This window comes from Notothenia coriiceps, unplaced genomic scaffold (genome assembly GCF_000735185.1).
Source record: "Notothenia coriiceps isolate Sejong01 unplaced genomic scaffold, NC01 NC01_scaffold00021557, whole genome shotgun sequence".
Lineage (NCBI taxonomy): Eukaryota > Metazoa > Chordata > Actinopteri > Perciformes > Nototheniidae > Notothenia > Notothenia coriiceps.
The window spans coordinates 158029-169807 of record NW_011354258.1 but is presented as its reverse complement, the minus strand read 5'-3'; the positions used below and the strand labels follow the sequence as shown (position 1 = coordinate 169807).

Sequence of the window (11779 nt, the reverse complement as noted above, 5' to 3'; positions counted from 1 at the left end):
GGCCCGGTTCTACGGGGGTGCATAAGGGTGCATTGCACCCTCAGTTGAGTCGTTATGCACCCTCATTTGAAAAATTAAAAGTGAAAAAAATAAATAATAATAATTAAAAGTGAAAAATATTACATATATAATAACAATAATAATAATAGTAAAAATAAGAAGAAGAAGAATATAGTTGAAACAAAATAAATTGTAATTGTGGTTAAATAACATTGTCTGCTGCATTTATTTGGTCAATTTAAACGGTAAGTAACGTTATTATGTCAGGTGCGCGTGATCTGTGCCCCTGCGTGTTCGTCATCTAAGGTGCTTACACAGCAGTCAATGATGGACATCAGAAAATAGTTAAAACAACCAGCCATTATCGCCAGCAGTAACACTGCATCTACTGCATGTAATAACAGTTCAGATAATGGGGACATTACGTTACCCACGGCCACTGTCGTGGACACTAACGTCCTCCCGCCCGACTCGCCGGCTTTGCCCGCCTCGCCCACGGAGCAGCCGCAGCCGTCTTCGTTGCCCCAAACACCGCCACCCCTCGGCGGCCCGCGAGTGCCAGAGGACCTCGGCAAAACAGAGCCTGCCCAGGTATATTTAAACAAGTACCCAACTCACCTGTACAGTGGGGTAAGGCGCTCATGTTGCAGCTCATGGTTTCAAAACAGAGATTGGCTGGAATATTCCTGTAGACATTTCGGTCTTGAAAGGGGAGTGATTTGTAAAATATCCATAAAGAAATAGTCAATCTGCTTACAGTTCTGTTTCATATGGGTGTTGAGATGTATCCATAGATCTCTTCATTTTGCTCTCAAAGTGCACCAGATTGATGCTTTTAACTTCAATATTTAAAAAAAAATCTTCCCGGAGGAGCCTGCCCTCGGAAACCCCTAGAGGAGGTGAGGACCCCCTAGAGCAGTGGTTCTCAAATGGGGGTACGCGGACCCCTAGGGGTACGTTGGAGTACTGCAGGGGGTACGTGAGATTTATTTTTATGTTAATGAAAAAAAAAAGAAGTTTAGGAAAAGTAACGAATTTTGAGCAGTGTGGGTTTTATATTAACAGTTACACATATTTCAAAACGCAAAATGTAATAACTGCAGTGGCCTTCCTGTCACTGAGAATAACAAAGATCCTCAGTGAAGCACAAGCCCATGTTTCTCACTAAATTGTAAGTACAACTTATTAAAAAGATCAGTTCAATGCAACTAATGCTGTCTTAGTGTTATTGCATGATGTTAAAATTGGTTTTCCATGAATTTAGTGATGGATTGTAAACACTATATCTGTAAAGCGTCTTTGATCACCTGTAAAAGCACTAACAAAATAAATCTATTATTATTATTTTCAATGTAGCATTTAAAGTGTTTCTCAGTTACAAGTTTGTTGTTTTAATAAATCAGACACCGATGGTGCAGCGCTGTACTGTACCTCTTTATATAGGCATTTCTTCCCTAACAAATAGTTTTTGCGCTGATCTGGGGGTACTTGGCTGAATTTTTTTTTCAAAGGGGNTTTGCAACCTCGTGTGAATGACCGTAATAAACGGACCTTTGTCTTATTGAAAAGAAAATGTTGGACCTTTAAGATTTGTATTTGAGAACCACTGCCCTAGAGGGTGTTAGGTCCACTCCCCACTTATACAAATAGCACTTTACCGATGCACCCTGAGTCATTTTGTTCTGGAACCAGGCCTGTCCCTAATATATATTTGTAGAAAGGCAGGAAATGGAATTAGATCGATAACAATGTTTCATTGCGGAGGACCCCCTGTTTTGTGTCCCCCCCCCACTTCTCTAAACAAAGTTACACCCTTGTATACACTACACGTTTTTCTTGAACTTTTGAACACCACAGTCCCTAATATATTTGTACTGTAGAAAGGCAAGAAATGGAATTAAATCGAGAAAAAGGTTTCATTGCGGAGGACCCCCTGTTTTGTGTCCCCCCCACTTCTCAAACCAAAGTTACACCCTTGCATTCACAAAAAAATCCTTTGTTTTTTTCAGGCATCAAGAAGCGACTCGGCCCCAGACGGACAGGTGCTGGGTGAAACACGCAAGCAGCTCAAAGAGGAAACTTTGCTTCGATTGGTGCGTTCAGGCTCTTCACAAAGCTTCTCTGTTCATGTTTGGGTGTCTATATTGTTATGACATACTGAGAGAATCCATCAAATGAATAGAAATGGATATAAAATATACACTTATGTGCAATTTTGCTTTATTTCTTTAAAAATGTATTTACCATTTTTCAACGATACCGGCTCCTTGAATACCTTTCACTTATGTTTTAAAATTCAGCTTTTTACTATTTATTTCCCATTTCACTTATTTGTTTTTGCTTATTTGTTTATATTTCTAAATAGCATGTGTTTATTTTTCTATTTAATATTATAGTCTACTCTTTTTCTTTTTGCCTTTTAACTGCTATCTACCTTTGCTGTGCAGTAAGTGTCCCCGCTGCAGGACAAATAAAGGATGTCTCATTCTGATATGCTAAAACACGGCATGTTAACTTAACCTAGATAGGTAGAATCCCTACGCAGAGGAAATATCAGCTTCCTTTTGTGAAGTGTGTGTCTGAAGTTGGATGTGTGTGTGCAGGATGTGGAGAAGGAGCTGGAGGTGCAGATCGGGATGAAGCAGGAGATGGAGCTGTCCATGAAGATGCTGGAGAAAGACGTGTGTGAGAAGCAGGACGCGCTGATGGAGCTGAGACAGCAGCTCGAGGACCTCCGGGTCATCAACCAGCAGCTGAGCCACAAGTCTCAGGTCAGTCTGCTCCCATCCTTACATTTCACATCCACGGAGAAAAGGAAGGGATACTGAGCCGTTTATTGTTGTTTGCTTTATAGGGAAAAACACCTAAATGTAATTTATCTTATTGTTTTAGGGTTATAGTCTAGTATCTAGTTGTAGCTCATAGGGTCATATTATGAACCCGGAAATGTTGAGTTCACCAAAGTTTTATGATAGAAATGTGTAGTAAGGGTCCTCAGCACATAAAAAACTGCCGAATGATAACTTTCATTGAACTAGCATAAGTTGAGTTAATTAGCATCAATGGCATTATAGCCTACCGTAATTTTCGGACTATAAGCCGCACCTGAATATAAGCCGCAGCAGCGGCATACCACTCTCGGTTCCACTTTTACTTTTGCGCGCTACCTGTCTCACTCTTTTCCGGCCTCCAGCTTTTCCTGCTGGAACCCGCCGCTTAAAGGTGGGGGTCCGCGGACCGGCCATAGAGCCCATAGAGTTAAAGGTGTTGGCCGTTAGCTGTAAAAATCCATAGATTAGCCGCACCGTTATATAAGCCGCAGCGTCGAAAAATAGGGAAAAAGGCGCGGCTTATAGTCCGAAAATTACGGTATGTAAACAATATATATTTTCTTTTTTTAAAGGCTTGGCCGATTTGGAATTTTTTTTAATGGTTTGGGGGTTATTGAGAATGCTGAGTGAATTTCTAACATTTGTATTTTACACACTATCTTGTCTTTTTATTTTTGCTGTAATTTCATTGTTTACAGTGTTGGTTTTTAATCTGTAAAGCCCACTGAGACAAACATGTTTTGTGATATTGGGCTGTACAAATAAATGTTGATTTGATAAAGAACTACTCCCACCCAGGTCACAAACTGTTCTCTCCTGCCTTCCGGTCAGAGATACAGGAGTTTTAAAACACGGACAAACAGAAAAACTGTTTTCACCCCTGGCCACCATGCTGTTAAACCAGCAGTCAAGTGCAATATTATTTAAATTACCCAACTCGTATGTGCTTTAAAAATCTTTTTAATTCACTTTATAGATTTTTATATCATGTATCTCTGTGTTTTTATTGTTTGTCTGTTTCGTTTCTGCACTGCCAAGGTAGCACTACAAAATATTGTATATTTGTTGTATAACGACAATAAAGGCTATCTATTCTAATTAAATTGCCGTTTCCTCCTCTTCCTCAGAGTGCAGACGCCGGCTCTAAACAGAAGAGTGAAGCCATCTCTCGCCTGGAGGAGAAGATAAACCAGATGTCAGGCACTGTCAAACAGATGGAGACCAGGTGAGGACAGCTCCTCCAAAGACTGCCTTTTGAATTATTATTACAGTACATTGTTTTTTCTTCACGGAATCACTTACGAAAACATCTTATTGTCCTTTTTTGTCATTCTCCTCCCTCCACTTTCATTAATTTGTTCATTCTCATTATTTATTTGAATCATTTAGTGAGAAGCATTTGGTGAAGCAGGCTAGGAACCTGAACTCAGCAGCGGGGAAGCTGCTGCAGCAGTAGCTCTCCGCTTTCATAAAACTGAATACAAACATACAACCCCTGCCTAATATAGAAATAACCAAACTAGGATGTTATCTCTTTTCTGTACCATGCTCCTTTGTTGTTGAAAATCAAACCATTTTCCCACAAGCTCCTGCAGTGGCTGTCCAGCATCCGCTTCCAGTAGTGTGGACTGAATGGATCTATTTAGCGTCCCTAAATCCTTGTGTTCAGATGTTATCCACATCAGAGTTATACTTCTGTTTGGTAGGCATTTCTTCAAAATACCGCATTGATGCTTTTTTGGCAAAAGACGAGTAGATGGCAGGGTGGTTGGAAGTTCACTGTGAACAGTTTTTAAAGATTCCAGTTCCTGGTTATTTAGGAGGTAATGGACTTTCAGTAATGTTACTCCAAAGAATAAGAAAATGTCCGACCCACAGAGAATGAAATGACGTTGACGGGCTGGTGTTACATGCTGTCAATTGGTGATCCAAATTCAAGTGTAAAAGGGCCAGGACAAGGTAGGATGAAAAAATATGAAAATGGCCATTAAAAAAAATTAATTTATTAATTTTGAATTGTATGTGAGCATAACATTGGTGTAAACTGTAGTAATCATTAGGCTAATAAAACAATAAACAAACGCAGCCTGCTTCATCTTCTTTGGCTAAGGTTCTTTCAGTCTTCACTTCTTTGTGTTTTTTCATTTATTTCTGTTCCAACCATGTTTCTTTTCGTCAAGTTTTTATTTTACCATAAGTTTGTGTAACACCCCCTCCCCTAACCAGATACAAACAGGCTGAGAGAGAGAGGGCTCTGGCTCTAGAGGCCAACCGGCTCTTCAAACAGGAGTTTGGGGACAAAATCGAGAGTCTGCAGGTAGAGGTGGAGCTGCTGAGGAAGCACAGGTACTCTACTCTGTCTTTTTCATTGTTATTTATCCTATTTAGATTATATTATGTTTTCTTTTATTTAAGATGTGTTTTTTCAAAAACAATTTTTTTTAAATTGTATTATTTTATAAAAACTATTGTTTCTATGTTTTATTATATTTGTTCAATATTTGCTGTTAATTGTCAAATTTTAATTTCTCTTACGTTGTTGTTGCTGTATAAACACCATAGTACGTTTTATGCAAAGGTGGAAAAAGTACTCAGATCTTGTACTTAAGTACAAGTACCAGAGGGTAGTAATACTCTGTTACAAGTAAAAGTCCTGCATTCAAAATGTTACTCAAGTAAAAGTACAAAAGTATTACCTTCAAAATGTACTCATTATGCAGATAGGCCCATTTCAGAATAATTTATATATTATGTTTTTATTATAATGATTGATCATGAAAGTGTTCTCAAAGCTGGTAAAGGTGCAGCTAGTTTGAATGACTTTGTAAACTGCAGGGTAGCTTGTGGATTTACTCCAGGTGGAACTAAAGTCTGATTTAACACTTGATTAGATTTCACATCATTCATCCAGATCTGTAAAGTAACTTAAGGTACAAAATAAATGTAGTGAAGTACACCATTTACCTCTGAATTGTAGTGGAGTAGGTAACAACAAATGTAAATACAAGTATCTCAGAATTATACTTAATTACAGTACTTTAGTAAATGTACTTAAGTAAGTTACTTTACACCACTGATTTTATGCGGGGTGAAAAGACTTCTGGGAAATGAACTTAATTCTAATTCTGGTCTATAGTAATGGTAATGTGGGGGTAAATATTACAATATGTATTTTTTTTCTATATACCGTAATTTTCGGACTATAAGGCGCATCTGAATATAAGCCGCAGCAGCGGCATACCACTCTCGGTTCCACTTTTACTTTTGCGCGCTACCTGTCTCACTCTTTTCCGGCCTCCAGCTTTTCCTGCTGGAACCCGCCGCTTAAAGGTGGGGGTCCGCGGACCGGCCATAGAGCCCATAGAGTTAAAGGTGGTGGCCGTTAGCTGTAAAAATCCATAGATTAGCCGCACCGTTATATAAGCCGCAGCGTCGAAAAATGGGGAAAAAGGCGCGGCTTATAGTCCGAAAATTACGGTATATATATATAAAAAGTTACTTTAAAATGCTGCATGTGGCCTTAATTTCGTTTTTATACTCAGATCATTGTTTTCCTGCTCTTCTGTCCTTTTTTATAAGTTACACTTGCTGGTTTCAGGGGTTATCTGGAGGTGGAGCTGAGGAAAGAGCGGGAGCGGCGGAGCGAGCATCACCATGGTGACGCTGCGTCCGCACAGCCTGCTGCTCCTCGGAGGGAGAGGAGACTCCCAGAGAACATACCAAAGGTAACGCTCTGATCTCAGATAATTAAAAGTGTTGTTTGACTGTCTCCACTTTGTTATTTATATAATATCTGTGTATTGTCCAAACAGCGTCCCTCAGAAGCTCTGTCAGCCAAAAGGGAGAGCGAGCAGTCAGGAGCAGAGGACAAGAGCAGTCTGAGCTCCAGCCTGTAGGTCCTGTTAACAACTACAGCTTTAGGAAAAACATAAATCATTGAGGAAATATTATTTGTATTTATTATTTTACCTCCTTTTTTAAGGTCCTCAAGGTCACAACATGAGGATGAGCAGGTAAGGTCTAACATGCACTACGCAAAATATTTGATTATCTTACTGTAGTTTATTTTCCCTTTTATACATTTTTGATAAGGAAAAAATCATTCCAAGTATTTAAATTAAGTAGTTTGTTACCATAAAGATGCACACAAGAACTGTAGTAACAGTCAATCAGCGATTCAATACATGAAAAACGGCTATAATTAGCCATATGAATAATAATAATCAGTCTTATTTTCAACCGATTTCCTGCAGGAAGAGTCCTTCGGGGAGATCAGTCCGCCGTGCATCTGTACGATGTGTGAACAGGAGGACTCCCTCCTGAAGACAAAGGTACGAGAACGGAATATTATTCCTACCTTCCTGTCCTACAATACATTTCACAATATGAAGTGCTGCTATAAATCCCACAGCCTCTGTCTTTACCCTAACATTACTGGAACTGACAACCAATGATACCATTTTTAAATGCAAGGTTTACACAAATGGGATTTGAAGACCAATTATTCTTCACACCAAATTTTAACTTGGTCAAATTAGCATCAATTAAATTTCACTTTATCAACTAATTTGTATTATCTTTACCATATTAGCCTGTGTGGATAATGTGTATTTGGCTAATCTCACATAAAGTTTGGTCACATTTCTAAACTGAGTATCTGCAGATTATTTCCTGTATGCCTGTATTGATTTGATTTTATACCATTGACATGTTTGGCGAACCCATCGAGCTCTGAGTGAGGCGTACAGTAAATTGATTTCTTAAGATTTAAAAATATTGACATTAAATAGACAAAGTTTGGCCGGATTATGAAACGTTCTCAACAGCAGATATGAAAACAGAATTACAAAAGAGCTGTTACTGCTCTGAAGTAAAACATACCTTGTTTTAAATCTTCAGTTGGATCAATGCAGTGCTGCACTTTTGAATACCGTACTTAAAAAGCAGTCACTTGCCCAAAAATATAATTAATTATAATTTGAAAAAAAAGGTTTGTTTCAACTTTTTGAAATCAGGATATAAATGGAACAGCCAAAGTGCTATAGAGGTGTGAAATAAATAATACTGTGTGGGGTTCAATCTGCCAGCGTCCTTCACTGCCTGTCCCAGTGTGTTCTAACCCTGTTCTCTTGTGTGCAGAAGCAGTGTAAGAACTGCGGCGGGGTTTTCTGTGAGAGCTGTGTGTCCAACGAGCTGCCGTTACCTTCCTCCATCCTCCCAGAGACTGTGTGTGCCTCCTGCTTCTCTCTGTTGCTCCAACAATACGCTTCAACACCAACCTGAAACAACTCCGCATTTTACTACAGGACACCATGATCGGACACATGGAAACCGAGGCATTCAATACAAAGCTGGCACTGCAAAAATGCACTTTTTGACTTTGTGTCCTGAGACATTATGAAAATTCTGATGGCGTTCCGAAGGAGGTCTGAACTCTAATGTCCAAACATGTGCCAATTAGAGCTGTTTTTTTGGAGGCAGGTTTTTATTCTTTCAGATACTGTTTTTATCTGTTATTCTTCTTCCGGGAAAACCTGCACTCAAAAAGCTGTCAAATGGCACCTGGATTGAAATGTATAGAAAAAGTCAACTTGAATCATCTCATCTCGTGCATGAAAACTGACTCTGCACAATGTCCACTAAGTGGATGATTGATTAAGAAGGTCAACTGTTATATTTATATTAAAAGTAATTAGGTTTTAAAATACAGGACTTTTTTGTTGTTTGTCACAACTGTTCTCCACTGCTCTAAATCATATACAGATCAGTAAAAGATCCAGTGGATTAGATGAAGCATGAAGTTTCACACTTTTGACCAAATGAAACATTGTATTTAAAATGTGTCAATATTTGGAGAAAGCTTTATTATCCACTCTAAAATTGTATTTAAAGAAATTCTAATAATACATGCGTCAAGTCTGAGTAATTTTAAGGCTAGAAAAAATACAAATATTTAAGATGTAGGCTACTGTATCACAAAGGCAAATTGCTAGTCCGTGCCGTGTTTCTTATCACAATATCATTATGTGATGGAGGCTTCACACTGTGCTGTTCAGACTGTAGAGTGGAGTATGCTGTCTGACATTTTGGGCAGTGTGCTGATTCTGTCTTCTTGCAATGAGTTAATGACAAAATCGTTACAACTACATTCAATATGAAGCTACAGTCAGCAGCAAGTTAGCTTAGCTTAGCACAAAGACTATAATTGGTATATATTTTTTGTTTTATAGTACAAAAACAGATAAAGTGTAAAAATGATGGTATGGGGGGACTCTTTTTTTCCTGGGCACAGTAAATTCCTTTAGTGTTGAATGTGTTTTAGTGACTTTTAGAATTACTGGAAGGCAAACCTTTGGACTGAGTCAGATAGTCTTTATGCTCGGCTAAGCTAACATGCTAGTGGCTGTAGCTTCTTCAGGCATAATCGTATTTCCCATGATGCCACACTAAGTTTACAAAGCTGAATATTCTTGGTAAAATATTTATTTACTATTGTGTTCAATATTAGGAGTGGCATTAACACATTTTCTTAAAGACCCTGGTTTTTCTCAAACAGTTTGGCAGTTGAGGTTATTGTTTTCTGGATAATGTACCTTTCTTTTCTGGACATCTAAACATATTACGGCACTTTTAAAAGCATGGCTCTGGCTGTACTGAATAGTGCTTATAGCTGCAACAGCTTTTTTATGTTTTGATTTATATGAAGAAAAATTAGAAGCTCAGTAAAACGGCTTATTGTTCTTTTTGAAGCTCTTTAAAACATGATGTAAATGCGTGTTAGATGATCAATAATAAACTTTTATTAAATGGTACTGTTGTTTAAATCGATTACCCAGTCATATTTTTCATTTTATCCTTTGGTTTTTTTATTGTTTATTTATTTGGGGTCATTATAATACCAGCACACTTTTTAAATCATATTTTTAGAGACCCGAAAGTGACAAATGAAATAGCAAACGAAAAAGTACACAGGGGTTGTTTGAAATAGCAAATGTCTACACATGTACATATGCATACATATCAACATACATTACACATACACATTCAATCGGTGTATAGAAACAGTCAAACAAGGGATGGTCGTCTTTGGGATATGTAAATTCTCCACTTTTTCCATATTTCTTCAAATGTGTTTTCCTGAAGCCTCATTGAGAAGGTGATTCTTTCCATAACATAGATTTCGTCGTACCAGTTGTCAAGGGAAGGGATATACGCTTTGAGCCATTTTCTAGTTATTGCTTTTTTTGCTGCAACAGTAAGAATTCCAAATAATTGTTTTGGAGTTAGTGGGGAATTAATGTACGAGCCCAAATAGAAATTCGTCCCAGTTTAAAGGTTTTTTTTCCTGTATTACCATTTCAATTTCTATATGGATTTTTTTTGCCAAAAAGTTACTATTAAAGGGCAAGCCCAAAACAAATGGTAGTGATGTGCTAACTGAGAACCACATTTCTTCCAGCAGCTGGGGGGCCCTAAATGATGTGATGACTGAGCAGGGCTGAAAAAGTACCTGCTCAGCATCTTCCAACTAAACATTCTGTAGGTGCCTGAGCTCGAGATCTTCCATTGAAAAGTACAGTGATTTGTCCAGACTTCGTCAGGGATGTTTCGTTTTCCCATTTGTGTTTTATATAGAAAGTATTTTCCTTTTTGATATCTTGAAGAGCTTGGTAAAGTTTTGAGATTACTTTCATCCCTGTGTCTGATGTGTATGCACTGATGAAAACTATTATAAAGGGTTTTCAAGGGCCTTCTGGCTGTCTGACAGGGAACTATTTAATTAATGGCGTACCTGTAGAAATCTAAAAAAAATCACCGTTATTCAATCCATTTCGTTTTTTTAGTGTTTGAAAATTAAACATGGTTCCTTTGCTGAAAAATGTACAATATGAAGTAAGGCCATGTTTGGCCCAACCTTTACATTTTGTATCTAGCTTGCTTGGGGTGAACTCAAGATCTTGTGAGCACCATCTTAATATCTCCATTTCCTCCAGCAAGTCACTCCTGGTAAGGACCCTTAACCATAATTGTAAGGAGAGGTTTACTCAGCGGTTATCTTTTTCCAGTAAGAAATGTAGTGTATACAATTCCTCTGAATCTTTAGAGATGCTTACTCCCAGATATTTTAAGTGGTTCAGATCCCAATTAAGATCAATGAATGAGTTTATATGTTGGCTTGGCTTGTAATTAAAGCTCAGTATTTGAGTTTTTGTTATATTGAGTTTGTACCCTGAGACAGAACTATAAGTATCCAAAAGAGTCAGTAAACTCAAGAATGATTCATCTGGGTTTGACAGGTATATATCATCAGCAAATAATGATAATGTATGTTCCTGACCATACTTTTATACCGGTAATATTGTTATTTTGAGTAAACCCCAAACTCAGAGCTTCGATATAAATTGCGAATAACAGAGGACTAATTGGGTGTCCCTCTCTCAAGGTAGAAATAATTTGATATGGCTCCATTTATTTGTATTATTGCATAAGGGTTGACGTACAGTGCTTGAACAGTATTAATAAAGATCTTGGTATAGGAATTTCCAATTAACTCAATCGAAGGCTTTTTCTGCATCGAGGCTCAAAAGCACTGCCTGGAGTTTGTTTTTGGATGTATGTTCAACTATCTGTAGAGTTCTGCGGATATTATCTTGAGTTTGCCGTTGTTTGATAAATCCTGTCTGATCTAGATTTATTATCTGAGGGAGGATTTCTTTGAGTCTTTTAGTCCTGGTTTAGCACACTTATTGGACGATAGCTTCCACAGTCACTGTGGAGGCTAAGCCAACGCTTTAAGCCTCTGGGGATCCGCTAGGTGGGTGTAATTGACGCACACAAGTTTGCTGCCGAATAAAGGTCAGAAACAAAGTTTCCAGTTTGAAACAGTCCATTTATTTCCATTTTACTGGTTTCCATTTTACTTGCTTCTTTCCATATTCACCACACGA

The 11779-nt window shown here is 38.1% G+C and overlaps 1 protein-coding gene across 4 annotated transcripts in view; it reads left to right on the top strand.

Moving 5' to 3' along the window:
* The window catches only part of rufy3 (RUN and FYVE domain containing 3), a 21817-nt gene extending 12174 nt beyond the window's left edge, over positions 1 to 9643 (top strand). For 2 of the 4 annotated variants that reach the window (XM_010780291.1, XM_010780292.1), the window contains exons 10-18: positions 2010 to 2093; positions 2604 to 2771; positions 3959 to 4056; positions 5058 to 5177; positions 6430 to 6556; positions 6644 to 6723; positions 6814 to 6844; positions 7085 to 7162; positions 7971 to 9643. In XM_010780291.1, the coding sequence (XP_010778593.1) occupies positions 2010 to 2093; positions 2604 to 2771; positions 3959 to 4056; positions 5058 to 5177; positions 6430 to 6556; positions 6644 to 6723; positions 6814 to 6844; positions 7085 to 7162; positions 7971 to 8114 (930 nt within the window). In that variant the 3' untranslated portion in view covers positions 8115 to 9643. Of the gene's footprint in view, positions 1 to 2009; positions 2094 to 2603; positions 2772 to 3958; positions 4057 to 4220; positions 4931 to 5057; positions 5178 to 6429; positions 6557 to 6643; positions 6724 to 6813; positions 6845 to 7084; positions 7163 to 7970 lie in introns of those variants that run through there. The other 2 variants (XM_010780293.1, XM_010780294.1) reach the window with 1 other exon arrangement.
* The last annotated feature ends 2136 nt before the right edge of the window (positions 9644 to 11779 follow it).